Source organism: Limanda limanda, chromosome 3 (genome assembly GCF_963576545.1).
Source record: "Limanda limanda chromosome 3, fLimLim1.1, whole genome shotgun sequence".
In the NCBI taxonomy this organism is placed as follows: domain Eukaryota; kingdom Metazoa; phylum Chordata; class Actinopteri; order Pleuronectiformes; family Pleuronectidae; genus Limanda; species Limanda limanda.
The window spans coordinates 16,588,927-16,606,244 of NC_083638.1; the positions used below are offsets into that span (position 1 = coordinate 16,588,927).

General features: G+C 42.5%; 1 protein-coding gene across 1 annotated transcript in view; it reads right to left on the reverse strand.

Moving 5' to 3' along the window:
• The window catches only part of tln2a (talin 2a), a 91,596-nt gene that overhangs the window by 16,662 nt on the left and 57,616 nt on the right, over positions 1–17,318 (reverse strand). The window contains exons 20-41 of the mRNA XM_061068781.1: positions 16,708–16,875; positions 15,435–15,569; positions 14,187–14,346; positions 11,691–11,857; positions 10,152–10,280; positions 9,492–9,605; positions 9,152–9,265; positions 8,653–8,787; positions 8,012–8,140; positions 7,745–7,847; positions 6,690–6,898; positions 5,292–5,411; positions 4,998–5,195; positions 4,783–4,922; positions 4,282–4,375; positions 3,950–4,039; positions 3,709–3,831; positions 3,475–3,618; positions 2,824–2,985; positions 2,473–2,613; positions 2,190–2,371; positions 523–655 (exon numbers count right to left, since the gene is read on the reverse strand). Of these exons, the coding sequence (XP_060924764.1) occupies positions 523–655; positions 2,190–2,371; positions 2,473–2,613; positions 2,824–2,985; positions 3,475–3,618; positions 3,709–3,831; positions 3,950–4,039; positions 4,282–4,375; positions 4,783–4,922; positions 4,998–5,195; positions 5,292–5,411; positions 6,690–6,898; positions 7,745–7,847; positions 8,012–8,140; positions 8,653–8,787; positions 9,152–9,265; positions 9,492–9,605; positions 10,152–10,280; positions 11,691–11,857; positions 14,187–14,346; positions 15,435–15,569; positions 16,708–16,875 (3,090 nt within the window). The remainder of the gene's footprint in view (positions 1–522; positions 656–2,189; positions 2,372–2,472; positions 2,614–2,823; positions 2,986–3,474; positions 3,619–3,708; positions 3,832–3,949; positions 4,040–4,281; positions 4,376–4,782; positions 4,923–4,997; positions 5,196–5,291; positions 5,412–6,689; positions 6,899–7,744; positions 7,848–8,011; positions 8,141–8,652; positions 8,788–9,151; positions 9,266–9,491; positions 9,606–10,151; positions 10,281–11,690; positions 11,858–14,186; positions 14,347–15,434; positions 15,570–16,707; positions 16,876–17,318) is intronic.

A 17,318-nucleotide genomic window follows, 5' to 3' on the forward strand; every position in this document is an offset into this window, starting at 1 on the left:
TCAATGTGAACCTAAAACCCCTAATAATAATTTTAAAAAAACTAGCGCTCAAAACTACTCAGTCAGGATTAAAGTAGTTAGACAAATGGAATGTGTGCAGCTGTAAATTAATTTTCGGCCTCAGTGTGTAAGATTTAGCTCAAAGGCAATGTGTTTCACCAGTGTGATTCTAAATTTGACTTACTTGTAACCCCTAACCCTGTTTTTGTTTTCTTTACTCCAGAATAGGCCCATTATATTTAAATACTTTATATATTATATATTTATATATATATATCATATTTACATCTGGAGCGGGTCCTTTCTACAGAATGATATCAAATCCCTGAGCTTTTTGTGAGCTACAACTGACAGTGAACTCATATAGACCAATAATGGAAACATAATTAAACACAGAGACAAAGAAAGCTAAGGACTAGAGAATAAACTGAAAACAAGGACAAGCATATAGAAAAAGAAACAAAGGAAGATACAAGTATTAGAAAGTGAAAAATGCTGAGTCATTTCCTGATGCTTGCTTACTTCCAGTGAGATGTCGTCCCTGCTGGCTAAGTTCTGGCTGACCGCTGCCAGAGAGGCCTGCTCAATGTTCCGGATACATTTGTTAATGTTATCAATGGAGAAGTCGCACTCCCGCTGGCCTGGGGCCTTGTCACTGAGAATAAAACGGGAACAGGAAAAGAGAAGAGAAACAGAAAGTTGAAGGATGATGTATGGAGGGAGGTGAAAAAAAGTACACATAAGAAGGGAGAGAAAACGTTAACAAAAGTCAAACTTATTAAAACACAGTCAGTTTCCAGGATGTCTCTTTAACGCCTTTCCTACATGTTCTCCCCTCGTCTCATCGCCATTCAGCTCACATCTGCTGACATGTGGCCTGTAGGGTCTTGTCACCACACAGGGAATCAAGCTGGGCGGCCAAATTAGCTTTGAAGCCTAAGTGGTCTGCGGCAACGGCCTCATGGGCAGAATAAGTTGACTAAAACATCCATCTCCATGCATGGCGGCACCCCGAAAGTAAACTGCAATAAAACCTCACGTATGTGTCTAACTAGACTAAAAAGTTATGAGGCTGGCATTTGCAGGATGGAGTCCACCCCGCTTGTGTTCCCCAGCCCTGCTGTGTATAACTGAACACTATTAAAAACACCCGAGCCAAAATCCTAGAACTCAATTTGCAGCCTCAAAAAAAGGAAGGCTGTGATAAGGGCATCTGAAGTGAAAGAGATGCTGCGTGTGAATGCTAATGTGCAGATGTTCTGAGCGGAGCAGGAAACTCAAAATGCAGCGCGTTCGACACAGGGAATTTGTTCCTGGAGAGCGTCAGTGTTGTTCTGATCCAGGGCAGGTACGAAAAAGGTGTGAAAAGAGGAGATTAAAAAAATGAGCTGAGGATGTATGAGAACAAGTATTTGTCACCGCAAGGTGCAGAAAATAAGCATCTTTTCTATAGGACACTGGATTAGTCTCACAGGCGTTTGACAGAGCGACGTGTAGAGATGGAACTAAAAGCTGTTTCACTGTGAAAATGTAATGCTCAACCTTTTAACCTTAGTTGTAAATATTCACCTCCTCTAATACTTTCTACATTCAGAGACCAATACATCACTGAAGACAAGACCTGTCTTTTTTTACAATTTAAACAAAGAATTGTTAGTTTGCAGATATTGATGATTGAGCCAGGCTCACAGTACAAATCACGTATGATTGTTCGCTGAATGTGAGCTGCTCACAACATGACGCGCAGTTTTAGGGTGGCAGTGTATAATTTGACATTCAACCTTGGCTAACTATGAAAACTACAGCCAATGACAGCCAAGTATGTTCAACCACACAAAGTCTTCGCCATTGGTAGACGCTGTGACATTGCCAGTCAAAGTTCACATGAAGCCGCTCTGGTGATTTGCTTCCCTGAGGAAGCGAGTGTTTTACTCTCCCTCTCGCTCGCACAGAATGGAAGTGAACTGGAGGTGAAGGTTAGCCACAGCTACATTCCTATATGTGTGACTGTGCCCTGGTTTCCCTCTAATTTTTACTCAGTATTTAACACACAGACATGACAGTTGTATCACTCTTCTCATGGAACTCAAAACGTGAAACTGCTCCTTTAAACATTCATATGCTGTATATCGTCAGCTTTACCACTTCTGTCTGGTGGATTTTCTCTGGATAGATGCTTGTTTACTAACCGGATGGCTGTGATAAGACTCTTGATCGAGTCGGAGACGGTGCGGGAGTGACCCGCCAGAACGGACCAGGTGGGCGGGTCTTTGGGGTTGATGACCAATGAGCGCGCGGTCTTGAGCAGGTGGGTGGAGCTGTCGAGCATGGAGCATGCTGACTGGCGGATGGGCTCCTGGGCGGCAGAGCCCTACAGGAAAACAGAATACAGGTGTTTATTGCAGCATATGCAACAATTATTCTTTAAGAGCCATAATGAATATCTGTCCATGAATATTTCCAACGCTGTACCTCCCGGCTGATTTGAGCAGGGATGCTGGCAAACTCCGGGTTGGAAGCAAACGTGGTCAGGTTTTCCACGGCCTCGATGAGCGGAGCTGTGGCGAATCTGCACTTGTTCCTGTTCTCGTCTGAGAAATCCCCATCTAAAGCCTACAGGGCGAGAGAGAGGGAATATGAAGGTGCACGAGAGCCTAGAAAGTTGTACCATGCAACAACTCACTGACAGAAGTTAAATTAAGAAAGAATTAAGACCGAAATTAACTTTTTGGAACTAATGAAAGCTGATGAGAATCACAAAAGAATTATCCCACTGTGGTATCCCAGTTAGAGGGCAGATAAGAGCCGCAGAGGAAATCCTACCTTGATGGTTTTGACCAGGTTGGCGGTGCTGTTCGCCACCTCTTTGGCCGACTGGACAAAGTGCCTCTTGGCGACCGGGTTGGTCGATCTGGAGGAGGCCAGACGGCAGGCGTTGCACAGGGCGGAGGTGTGCTTTGCAACAATGGTGGCTGAAGAGAGCACCTGCACCATTAGAAATAACAGAATGTTTCATTAGAAAATATGTTGGTATTTAGACTAAACATGTATTCGCTACTGTAACAGCCACTTCTGTTATAGACTGGTGGGCTGAAATCTGACCTATGTACAAGCACATTTGTTGGGTTTAAAATTAGACAGAATGATAACAGTTGGTCTTAAAGAAAATGAAAGTTGTTCATGAGGTAAACGTTACATTTTCACACCTGCTTGGAAGGCGTCTGGCTACAAAACACTTATGAAGGTGTTTGTAGAAAATATGATACAGTTTTGGGAGCATATACGTCAACAGGAGGTACAGCTTCAGAGATATTTTTATTTATGGTCAACAGATACACTGAGCAATATAAAAAAATGTATTGGTTGCAGCCACATAAAAAGTCAGAGAAACAAGGATAGTGAACGTATAATCAGGATGTAAAACCATGTTTCATGTACATTTACATGTATATGGAGAATTAAATGTGCAAGTACCTGGGAGGGACTGCTGCCTGGGTCAACCAGATTCTGACAGGCCATCTGGATTGCTTGATTGGCTTTGGCGAACTGGATGGGATCGACGAGCCCCTGCTGTCCTGCCTGACTGTTGGGATCAGACACACCCACCAGGTAGGAGGCCTGTGCAAAAATAACACTTGCATGACTGCTACCAAAACAAAAAAAAGGCAATTCAGCAGCTCCTATTTCTCCAGAGGTTGTTCAGCGTACCTGTCCTGCAGCTTCAGTGAGGCCACACAGAGCCTTAGAGGCAGATCCCACACAGTGTCCGAACGCAGGCACATCACCAGTCTTACAGTTCTGAGAAATGCCTGCCATGGACTCTCCGAGGACCTGCACAGAGCGGCAGCAGCACATAGAGAGGTGATGCCACGAGTGTATCTGGGTGTGTCTGTAAGTGCAAAGTGCTGTGTGTGTTTTTATCACATGGTTGTCTGGACTGAATGCCTACCTTGGAGTTCTCCATCACACTCTCAATGCAGTCGAAGTAGGAGAGGTCACTGACGGGCTCGTTGGGGTTGTCCAGCATTCCTCTGACAGCCTGACGGATAAATGTGCAATCAGAGTTTAAAATGAGGAATTATTGTCACAAATTCCTCAAACTCCTTCAAAGAAGAGGGAAGAAGTAGATCTGCAATCATCGCTTTCTTTTGGATAATACACAGACATACTGTGATAAATAAACCTAAATCAAAACTTTAATGAAAGTTGGATATTTAGTGTATCACTTTGTTGCTATCATTTCTGAATGTTCCTGTTCCATTAGCAGGTGCTGCAGTTTACCTCCAGCTCTCTGAGGGCGTTGTCACACTCCTTCTGTCCAGGAGCCTGCTGGGTACACAGTGTGATCAGCTGGTTAATGCTGTCAGTCACTGCTCTGAAACAAAGAAAAACAGAAAATACATATCACTCCATAGTCCTTGAAGATAATGGTAATAGGCAACTTTGTGATGAGTCAGCACATTCATTGAAGAACAAAATCTGTGTGTATTTGCACCTGTGTTTATTAAAAAGGTAAATACCTTGTATTTAAAAGAAAATGTTGGATATACTTGAACATATATTAAATTGGCAGTTTACTAGGAACACCTACTAAAACCTAATGCAGTGTTTCTATCTTGGTCTCTTAAATAATTCCTGAACATTATAGCCTTGGTGAAGAGATGATAGATTACAGGACTGTTGTATTAGACTGCATTCGATTCAGCTAGTTGTTCCTAATAAACCGCTCTGTGGATGAAAGCATAAAGACACACAGGTCCGTGCAGTGTACATGTGTTGTACCTTGCAGCAGCAGAGAGCAGGTTCTTAGCGTTTGCGGCTGCAGGGTCCACAGACAGACTCTTAGCAGCCAGCAGCAGTTTGCTAGAAGCCATGGAGATGTTCTTCAGGTTCCCGATCACCTGCACCTGGTCGTCCTTTTTCTGAAAGGATGCAAAATCATAACTTAAGAACATTCCCAGTCACATATAAACAAGCACAAATGATATGCTACAAACCTGAGTGTGGCCAGCCATCTCGATTCCAGCATCCAGGAACTCATCAAAGTCTTCACTGAACTTCCCAGAGGCCATTGCCAGCTGGCTGCTGGAGCCTCTGGAGGCGTGGACCACATCGCCTGCTGACTGGTTCAGCTCTGCTGCCGTTTGGTTCAAATCACACTGAGCCTCCTGAAATGACCTGGAGGCCAGAGGGATCTGAGCGGAGGACATGGTGACGATGTTAATGATCAAGGACATAAGATAAAACCTTGAACTTGTAATATATCAATAATATCCAGTATCCAAACTCACTGTTTCGATCAGCAGCTTCTTGCTGGCCTCCCCGATGCTCTTCAGAGCCATGTCCACATCCTTCTGGCCGGGCAGACAGTTGACGCAGTTGTTCAGGGAATGAGACACGGCCTTGGCCACCTGGAACACAGCACGTCCACAGACCACTGGGTTAGCAGGTGCACTGCTGTCAATACACAAGACGTCTATACACAAACTGTGGATTCACTTCAAAGAGGCCAAAGCACAAGAACATCACAGCAGGAAAAATGATCTTTGTGAGCCAATTACTCATCAGCTCAGTTTGTTTCCAAGTCCAATTTTAAATGAATACATATTTATATATTAGACTGTTAGATCAAGATGAAAAGCAGCCTCATCTGTGTTTTTTCATCCCCTAATTAATGACTCTACATCTCTTCCTCAAATCATAATTTATTCATTTTGTGGAGAAGCAATGAAGATGACAAGGCATAAATAAGTAAGGCCCTCTGCCTATAAATATGCCACCAGGCTTATTAAAGGGGTCCCCTGCTATATTTGACAGGTGTTCACTATTTGTTTTTTACTAAACAGATGTTGTATATTCTTACACTCTGTATTCAATAGTGTGGTCTTTCACTTAGAGAGCAGAACTTATCTATTTCATGTTCAGATTTTGTAATGCTCACACTCAAACCCTGCGCTTGCGCTCAAATATACTCGGCTAGCGTTTTAATTTGTTCTGCTTGTGCTCAAACTGTGAGTTCGCCCTCAGATGTTTTTGTAGCTAGGATAGATTTCTCGACAGATATGACGCTGCTTCTGTACACGTGTGAAACATCTGCTCTTCTTCTACTCTTGGATTTTTTTTGTGCAACAAGTTTGTCAACATTTCCCAGCCAATAGAATGCCAGGCATAGTATTGACTATTGAAATTGTCCCCGCACTCATTGTGGGTGTGTTCTATTTACTCCCCGCTTGTATGGGATTGTCAATGAAGTAAAGCTAACACAAAAATTATTTCCAAGCAACAATATATCTCAGAGCAAATCATTGACTGCAAACTCACAGTTTGAGCACAAGCAGAGCAAATCTGAGCACAAGCCAGAGCTATCTGAGTGCAGGACAGGGTTTTTAATGAACCACCATGCTCTTGAATAACAATGGGAAGAAGAAAAAAAAAAGAAAAAGTAGGATTTTACAGAGTCTAGCTCATCTTTACATTATCAGTACTTCTATGTAAAACACAGAGGATTCAATTACTTCAATTTTGGAATCCGCTTTAGATTCTTGGTTGTGTTGTCTCTTTGGCACAGGTGCTAAAGTCTGACAGTATTCTGGGGCTTGGACTGAATCTTACTGCAGGATGAAGAGTCAATATAGTGTTAAAAAGACCAGACGAGCAGATTAGACTCCACACTCCCTGAGCGATCTCACCTGTGCCAACCTCTGCTGACTCTCGGCATCTCCGGGTGAAATCAGCGCCTCCTTGGCCTCGTGAATGAGGAGCGCCGAGCCCTCCATGACATCACGAGCAGAGTCCAGCATGGCGGCTGCAGCCTTGGGGTCAGTGGTGGAAGCGGCGACGCCACGAGCCGCCTGGGCCAGAGTTCTCAGGGCCTGAGCCGTCTCCCTGGCTGCTATTCCTAAAAAACAGGATTCAAAGTGAGAGAGAGAGCAGATGTGACAGACGGAAACAAAAGTAAGGAAAGTGTCTCAAATTAATCATAGATCATTTATGAAAAGATATGACAAGATGTTGCTTCTATCATGTGTTAATTTTCTGGCAATCTAATTGTGAGGGAGGTTTGTTATTTAATATATCAAAAGTATTTCCTCTGACTTCACAAATGTAATTTGGTCCATGAGGTTGTTTGGCTCTCATGCAGGAACCAACAGAATAAAAGCTTCATGAGAAATCACATCGCAGTTATTATGAAGACATATTATGTTGCATTTTACAAGATTACTGATCCAGCATCTTCTCTCAGATTCAATGGAGAACCATGTGCTTTAGACTAATCAATAAAACGGTGAAGGAAATACAAATCTACAAACTTGCTAAAGAGATCAAAAAGGGAAAATGACCCTATTCACCTTATTGACCCTTATGCGTCATAAAAAGCTAATTAAAAAACTGAGACAAGGGAAAATATTAAATGATTTTTAAAGCCCCATACTGGGTAATAGGACTGGAATATTCAGTCAAATCTCAAGTAGTTGAAATATTCCTGTGAAAATGATGCTGGTAATTGGAGGATGAAGTCAGAAAAAGGGTGTCCCCACATTTAGCTTAAAAAAATGTGGTAAATTGCAGATCTTCAATTAATTTAGTATCATTGGTCATAGACGTTGGTATCAGTCACCAGTCTTGCCAATTTTTTTCAAAATCTAGCAAAGACAAATGATACAGGCTTTCACACAACCATGGTTCTTTTGGCAGAGTTAGGGCACTTTTAAAGAAGTCAGTCCTTCACATCATCAGCACCAACCTGTGTAGTGTTCGTTTCCTTGTGCAGCACAGGTGAGGAGCTGAGCCATGGACGACCCCACTGACTTGGAGGTGCTGCCCAGGTCCTGAGCGCACCTCTCCAACTGAACCAGAGGAGAAAAAAAGACGATACATAAATTAAATGATCAGGCCATGAATTGAGTAGACTCTAGGCATTAAACTGAATTCGGTACAGCTTCTCTTCTCAATGTAAGATTGGGATAAATGAATCTTGACTTATCTTTAATGGGTCTAAATACTCTCTTACCGTTTCTCCTGGTAGTGGTCTCAGCTGGGCATTAACAGCAGCCATCTTGGCATCTTGCAGCTCACTTCTCAGGGTCTGGATGGCTGTGAGTGCAGAGTCAATCTCCATGGGGCCGCAAGCATCATGGGCCTGGAGAACAAAGTTAAGGGTTACTACCTCTAACAGTTCCCATGGTTATAAAGGGTAATGTGTTTACATTCACAACAACCCACTAGAGGAAAAGGAAATAGTGAAAAAGCATAATGTGTCTCCTTTAAAACCTGTACGAGAGGAAAATATATCAAACTATGGCCACAAGTCAGTTGATGTGATTTTGTTCAGAAGTCTGTGGGGGGGTTTAAAACCCTCCACCACAGCATTTTACACTTCAGTTCATTTTATGTGAACTAAGCAGTAAAACAAGAGCTCTACTCAACAGCTCGTTGTCACACTGTGGATTATATAGGTGACTCTATTTCTGTACCATACCGTGATTTTAACCATGAGGCCAACCGCCCATGACCCAGAGAGGGAGTGTGTGTCTCTGGGGACAATGCAAGTATGTTAGGGTTGTGTCTATGTGTAGTTTGCTGCTCTGAAACACTGTGATTTGTGTGCATTCACTGCAACATGTGTCTGTGCCCTTCGTGTCTGTGCCCTACCTTCTGTGCAGACGTCCTCAGCTCAGCCAGGCAGGTAGCCAGGTTCTTAGCACACTGACCCAGTTGCATGGCTGCGGCCTGATCCGTCACCGTGGGAACAGATGACTTGGCCGAGGTCACCATCTTACTACCGGGCTGCAGAGTGAAAGATAAATAAGGAAATTACTTAAAAAATGTTTAATAAAAACAGGTTTCCCCCTCAAGCATTAAGGATATGTTGTTATAGGCATCAACAAAGGAATGGGGCTGAAATCATGTGGTGGATATTTCAACAATATTTGTATCAGTGGTGCAATTACAGTTCCACTGAGGCATTTAACACATAACACCACCACACCAGTGATTTTTTAAAACCGTCTGCTTCCATCAAAAAAAGAGTTTGCAGGCCTATTTAAAAGCCACCCCCCCCCCCCCCCCACATGACAGAAATACTATTTATAATTTGTACAGCCTAGTTCCCAATATAAAGCTGAAGTGTGACTGTGAGTGAGTTTTGCACCTGTAGGAAGTTCTGACTGGCGATGATGAGGGCGAGTTGTGCACTGAGGTCCTCCGGTTTGGCCTGACTCCCACGTACTCCCTGGACGAGCTGGGGAATGTGGTCCGCCACTGCCTATTCACACAGAAACACACACAGGTAGAGCATACTCACAGTTACAGTATATCCACAGGCTTTAATACAGTGGAAAATGAAGACTGCAGTAGTGGACCGAGTTCTATAAATAAAGTAGTTGGGTTGGACCCAATACAACGGCATGAAACAACAGAGTAAAAAGGGAAAACAATAGAATAATCCAGACAACAGGAAATGGCCCCCTGCTGTCAGCACTGATCCTCACCTTGCAGCTCTGCACCAGCTGCTGGTGAGCAGCCGTATTCTTGTTGGATGCAGCAGCGTTTTGAGCAGCAGCGATGGTTTGTGTGGCTGCAGCCGCGGCTTGTTTAGCAGCATGCTGAGGAATATGAGGACACGAAAACACACATGAAACATTTGGCATCTCTTGGTCCGGATCAGTCTCTGTTTAAATTTCTATTTACTGAAAGGCGCTTTAAGTGTGAATACATAAATGTTAAAATACAAATAGATCAGTACTTACATTATCAAATTTTATTTAAGGACTTACACAAATTTAACAAACTACTATAGACGGTCAAAATCACTATGACTAATGAGAGTAAATAGTCCAACAAAAAGCAAATTTCTATCCTTCTTGATTTTACATATTTCAGAGAACAAGAACTAAACCTATCAGTCTAAACACCCTGACGTTTTATTGTGAAACACATGCTGCTCTAATCAACTTCTAATCCTCACTAATCTTTCCAAGTAATGATGATCTAATACCATCCTGAATGTACAACTCATGGTGACATGTGGGACTTCCTTTAGAGTCAATGTCACCTTCTCTAATAAATATTTATATGTATTCGTTTTTTTTGCCTCTTACTGAACAAAGCGTTTTACTTAAGTAACAGTCATGTGGGTCAGCGTCACTGACCTCCAGTCTGTTAATCAGTTTCTTCTTGATAGCGTTCTGAGCTGCGGCATTGGTGGCCACACGCAGACCCTCCGCGGCCTCCCTCAGCCTCTGCTGCTGATCCTCGTTCTCCGGGTACGCCGCAGCCCCCTGAGAACAAACACACACACACACACAAAGAGAAACACAATGATGAGAGCGGGTACAGTAAAGCTGTACAGGCGACAGACGACAGGTGAGCAAGGCGGGATAACAGCTGCTTTACGTCCCTTGACTACAGACTTTGCACTACATCCTCCTCAGAAAATTGGTTCTGAAAGCCTCGGCCACTTGTTCACACTCATCACATGAAACACCTACCGACGCAAGCGGCTTCCACTCGCCCGTACCTGCGAGTCATCTCTGCATCTATTCAATTAGTGTTCACAGATCTTAGAAAATGACGCAGACTTAATCACAGCACTCAAACTCAGCTGCGGCTCCTCTTCACTCCAAACAATTGTTGACTGAACGTCTAGAGATGTGCTTTAGTCACATAAGCACCAGCTCCGTTTACTTTCCGGTTTGGTTTCCTGAATCACAAGTTAACTGTAGGGACCAATTTCACTCAGCGCCTCCTGGGTCTCCTCCTGCAGGAGAGATGGCTAAACCCGCTGCCATTAGGTTAATTAACTGGGAAGACTGCAGCTTCACCTGAAGCTACACAGAGAGGTGGGGGGGGGGAGGTTGTGCTGAGAGGAATTTATGTCATTAAGGTAAATGTTTAACTCCCACAGCTGCTGCGGGCAGACGTCACATAAACACAGTTAGCGGTACCACAGAGCGCAGAGACATTTAAAAAGTAATTTCACTGTTCAGTGCGGAGTTTAAAACATGTTTGGTAGGTGACCAGGTTCAAGTCAGAGGAGTTTTCAGCTGTCATCTGCCTCCTGGCAGCTGCTGACACCACTGACATAGAACATTTAATCTGCATAATTATTTTTAAAAAGCTGATTTCCAGAGAGGGTGAAAGAAGTCCTAAATCCGTATCTGACCACAAAAAAAATACAGATTAAGCTCTGAAACATAACGTCCAAAAAGTAAAATGTACAAGCTCAATTAATCGGTTACCAAGGCAACAGCTGGCTGAGGTCTGCGCCTCCTCCACTGACAGATAAATATACAGCTGTGGCGGTGATAAGTCTGGCATCAAACTCGACTAACCAGCTGCAGGGCATCATTTCATTTTCATGCTGGAAGTGGAGGGTTATTAATATCAGTGGGTGATTCTGTGGACAGATAATGAGACTAATGTGATGGAGAGATGGCAGATAAAACAGTTTGGATGGAGGGAGATGGGACGATGAGCGGAAAAGCTGAGTCTGCCCTGCAGGCGTCTGGGAAGAGGCTGGTGTCCTTGTACGCTTAATCCTGTTACACTGGAAAGTTGTGACTTGAGAAGAAATGGATGGATTTATGAAAAATGTACTTCCCCTCAGTTCAAAAAGGATCCAAGTTGCTGTTTGTCCAGATATAAATATAAATAACTATTGTTTGTTTAATGTGTGACATGCTGGTTACCTTTGCTGCCTCCACCATCCTCGCAGTGGCATCAGCTAACAGTTTAGCAGCTGCCAGTAACTTCTTCGAATTGTCAACATCCACCTCGGCCTCGGCATCGGACCTCATGGCGTTCACCAGGTCTGAGGTGGCCTGAGCCAAGACACGGGCCTGGCGGACCATCTCTCCTGAGGGGGAGGGGGGGGCAAAGGTAAAGAAGATGAGAGGAGTGAGACAAAGACACAAGAGATTTGTGAGTAAAACGATGGTAAACAGACTGTATTTATATAGAGATTTTCTAATCGTATCGACCACTCAAAGCACTTTACAGTACAAGTGACATAAATCCATTCGCACAAATATTCATAAAGCGCCACCATATACTGTGATGCCTCACTCACACACTGTAAGTGCAATTCGACACTTCAGCATTTACACAGGAGGAGCCGAGGTTAAAAAACAACCAACCTTTCAACCCCCCGAGCCACACGAATAATGAGTGTTTTAACATGATTAAGTTGTTTGAACTTAAGAAAAATTAAATCCGTATTGATTTCTTCAGCCTGGTTTTATGAGAAAGAAGAAGAAAACTACTCTTATGACTGTAAACAATGCAGCTTAAACTATGTGGCAAATATAAAAATGTCAATAATACTGCAAGATTTTCAACTTGATACCATTTAATTTCGATCACTAAAGGTAAGGTTGCTAATTTGCTTCTGAAAAACATTTTATCTGTTGAAATAAACTTGGGGGGTGGGATGTATCGCTGCGTATTTTCAAGGTGTAGCCTTTTCTCACTAGCTGTACCAGAAAGTCGTAAACAATAGCTTTTATGTCAGCATCACAAAAAAAGCCCCTGGTGGGAGATAACAAGATGAGAAAGTTAACAAACATCCTCTGTGAGGTTGAATTCTCACAGTTGCTTTCCTGATCAGATTTGCATAATGTCACACAACCTGAAGGCAACTTGTGAAGAAGCAAATTGGATGTAATTACTTCACCATGTGAGCTGACACCATGTGAAAATATTCTCAGTCAGACTAATGAGGGACAAGGAAGAGAATGTTGTCTCTATTCTCTCTGTAAAACCAGACCTGGACAGACGATAACTGTTTTCCCTTTAACCTTTATAAATGCATGTGAATGAATCAGCTGATCGGCCGACACTCTGCTGCAGAAAGACTAACTCGTTTTTATCTTCATATTTCGTTGTATCTGAAAACCTGCCGTGACGCAGCTTGACACATCTGACACCAGGTCATTGTTGGTGTTCTTCTTTTGGCTGCATGCATTCAGGCCTCAGCAGAGCAAACTGTCATTCTACTCGTCTATCACGCCGATCAGTCGGCCCGAGCTGACCGCGAGGTTTGCTCTCTGTGCATCTCTGTCGATCTGAGCGTCTTTCTCTGCTGTCAGACGTGTTAACATCGCTGTCAGCTTTTCTGCGTTTTGCTCCCACACAGCTGACAGCAATCCATTCAAACCCACCATCAGGAGACGGGATGAGGCGAGAACAGACACACAGTGAGACTCAGATCTCTGGCAGGCAGGTTTTAATGGTGTGATTAGATTCCTTTTCTCTATTTCACAATAATGGATTTCGGCTTTTGGCCTCGACTGGTCACAACATGGGTTGTGCTGACTTCTAAAAGATTGATGGCCAGGAGTATATCCGTAAAATTCCAACATTGTCAGATCTGGTAGATTTATGCATCCAACTTCCAACACTGAGTCTAGTTGGTCACAAAATAATAAGTATCACTGAGCTGAGAGTATAAACCACCTTTTTGTTTATTGATCACAATGCTTGGTACTGCTTTTGTGTCCACATTATCAATAATTCTGTTATTATAAGATTCAATTCTTTATTTTCAGGCAGCAGCCATGCACTGCAAGGCCTTACCATAGACTTTATATAAAGATGGACGTCTCTACTACCTCCAACAATCCAGAAATCAAGTAAAGGTATTCTGGATAGAAAGTCTGCCATCTTAGGCATTTGAGCAATGAGTCTCCACTTTCAATTGCAACATTTCACCTGGCTTTTATAGCATCAAATACCTAATACCCGAAAACTGGTAAATAATTATATTTGAACAAATGTCAGTGTGATAATTAGTAGGATAAATCCTCTGGAGACCATAAACGTATATATAAAAAAAGACAAAAACGTTGTCAATATTAGAATGGGTATTGAGACCTTTACGTCTGAAAGTCGTGGACCGAGTGTCTTTGGACCAACACGGCACCTGCCGCAGACTGTGCTTTCCTGCTAACGCCTGCTTAACCTATAAGTGCTTTCATAATCAAAAGTAATTATAACTTATATTTCATTAACCTGTTCCTTAAAAAATATTGTAGACACTGTAATTACAGCACAAAACGTAATTACTAATATCAAACCGTAAGTGCTGTGTAATTCTTTCATATTATGAAAGTCTTAGTGGCTGAATGTGGATGAGCTTCCCCCACGTCATCTTTCCTTCTCCATGTGAAATCCTCTTTTTGACTCACCTGCGTCTCCCATGGAGCAGAAGATGCTCTCAGTGACAGTCATGATGGTGTCCGTGGCCTGGTCATAGCGCCCGATTGGCTCTCCCCTCGAGGTGTACTGGCGGACGTGCTGGAGCAGATCTCCCAGAGCCTGGCTCACCACGCCGGCCGCAGCGCTCACCTTAAACACGAGATGCACCTCATCAACATTAGTGCTGCGTTTCTTAAGCTGCATTATTCCCTGCTTCTTATTCACCCGACTGGGGCGAGGCACTGCGGACTCATTATCTTCATTGCTTCTTAAGCTCGGTGTTAGTTCACAAACTCAGTGGCCCCAATTAAACAAAACAGCTGCTGTGGTTTCAATGAAAAGAAATCAGTCAGACAATCAGTAAAATGGAGTAAGTAGAAACTCAATGTTTACTGCGGCAAAACTTGAGATAATTGTGAAACTTATTGTCTGAAACTAAAGAAACAAGAAGGGCACTCAAAGTGCATGTTCTTCCACCACAGCTGACGCCTTATCTCGCTATGTTAAAGAAAATTCCCGGATTTTCCCATTTATCCTGATCTGCTTCAAAATGTAATGTCTCTTACAGGTTTGTCCTCCCAAGAATTCAATTGAAATCAGCACAGTAGCTTTTGAAACATAAAAATGAGAATGTGTGTTCTCTGTCTAGGGAAATAATACAATAATTCAGCATTGGTTTGGAGTCAGTGGGTCACAAGACATAGAAACTAATAAAAACTCAGTAGAGCGCATATTTCCATCATGGCCCAACATCCACTTATGAATCCAGGATCTGCACCAAATCGTACACACTCATAAATATCAGTCACCTAAACAAGGCGGATTTTGTTCAATCAAGATCCATGATTTATTGTCTGAGAAATAAAAGAAAATTTTACAAAATGTCCAAAAAGAAATAAATCCCCCCTGATCCATCACCAAAATTAAATGGGTTCTTCCTTCAGCCAATTTCCATCCCTCAACTAAAATTTCATAGAAATTGGTTGAGTAGGTTTTGTGTAATCCTGCTAACAATCAAACAAACACTAACTAATCAACAAACTAGAATGTGGCCCAGCAGTTCCCTTAAGTTCAATCAAGCTGCACCAAATTTCACACACTTATAGATATCAGTCCACTAATTGTGATCCATGTATTATCAAGATCTGCACCAATGGATTCCCTCAGACCCAAACCACATCCTTCCACTAAGTTGTGTAGTTTTAGAGTAATACCCATATCAAACAATCAAACCTGACCTGTTTAAGGAGCTCGCCATCCTCTGTGGCCGAGAGGCAGGCCTGCACGCAGCTTTCCACCGAGCGATCCACCAGCTTTCCTGCTTCAATTAGCTGCTCCTGGCAAACTGGGGAGCTGATGGTGGGACTCACCACCTACAGCAGGAGAGGAGGAGGAGGAGGAGAGGGAGAGACAGATTTATCTTCAGTGCGATAAAGAAAAACAAAAAAACAACACATAAATCAAAACCTAAAGTGATCAACACCTGATGTGGCAGGACAATAAATGGCAAACTTGATTCACTTGGGTATAAACACACAGCCAAAGTATTTTCATCATTAAATCCCATTTCACAGAGAACAGAGGAAGCACGAAGATGAGAGGAAGGAAGAAGATTTAAGAGGGATTTGGATGCTTCTCGTCACAGAAGAGAGAAGATTTGTTTAGCGGATGGTAATAATCTGACTGGGAGCCAGGAGAGTGTTTAAACTAATTAGAGGCAGAAGGGTTGTACAGCTACAGATGCACACACAGAGTGTAGACGCAGGGTATTTAGCAGAGCCTTGGCGTGGAAATATTGTAGCTTATTCAAATATTTGAGGACACAAATCTGTTTTTACCAAACTTCACTGCACAGTCTCTGTGTGAGTAAAGATAAACCTGCACCTGGGAAATTATTGTCGTGCACTCAACCAAACAGCTCGTGGAGAGGCTTCCTAACTCCACTGCGAGTTTAATATTCAAATCAGAGACAGATCTGTTGGGATAAATAAAAAATATCACAGCTCTACTGCATATTGTATGAAATTACTCTTGTGGAATGGAGAGAATATTATACAAATACTTACACGCTCTGAGCTGTTTAGTTGTTATTTCTTGAAGTAGGAAAAGATTAAGCATATCATAAGAATTCCTATGTCTCCTAATATTTGTCACTGTTGATTGTTTTATTTAGGACTTCTTCATAGGCATGTATACATGTATATGTATATGCATATATATATATATATATATATATATATGTGCATTTGTGGGTGTGAATATGTATAATGGTTTGTGTATATATGATTATCAGCATATACATATGCTATCAATATGTTTTTACATTAGATATAATGTTATCGATCGATCGATCGATCGATCTATCTATCTATCTATCTATCTATCTATATATCTTTTTATCTATCAATTTATCCATCTATCTATCTATCTATCTATCATTGTGCTTGGGTTTTTTTGGGGGGGCAGGTTCACTTATATCATATTAAACTTCCTACAGCTTCACGGCTGTACCTTGGCACATGCCACCAGCTGGGAGGTGGACAGGGCGCACTGGGTGGCGGCCGCAATGACCCGGTTCTGCAGCACAGTGTCCTCAGAAACCTGAGCCACGTTCTTGGCCTTGAGCACCAACATGGCTGCAGCGTTGGCCACAGCTTTGGCCAGATTCATCAGGATGTCCTGCACAACAGGGGTGAAGGCAGAAGGAAACAATCATCAATCATCAGCAACTTTAGATCCTGGCTGATCTGTCCTTTAGTTGTTTCTCTAATACCTGGTACTGGCTCTTGAATAGTACAGATAAAGGTGAAACCATCATTCACGACACCTCTGTGCCATACCATTGTGTATGTAATAGTGTCTCATTGAAAGAAAGCAGAGAATGTACATTTCCATTTCCATAGAAATATGACTTGTTCACCACTGCATTACATCACTTAATTTTTTTGGCTGAATTGATCTCTATTACCTTGATTAACATTATATTACGGTCACAAATTCAGCTACAAAAAGAACAAAAAAAACACATGCTTGAATAACAGCTAGAATAAAAAGTAAATCCGACAAAAACATCTAGTTAGGATATGAAAGAAGTTGAATATATTCCCTCCCTGTTCCCCTGG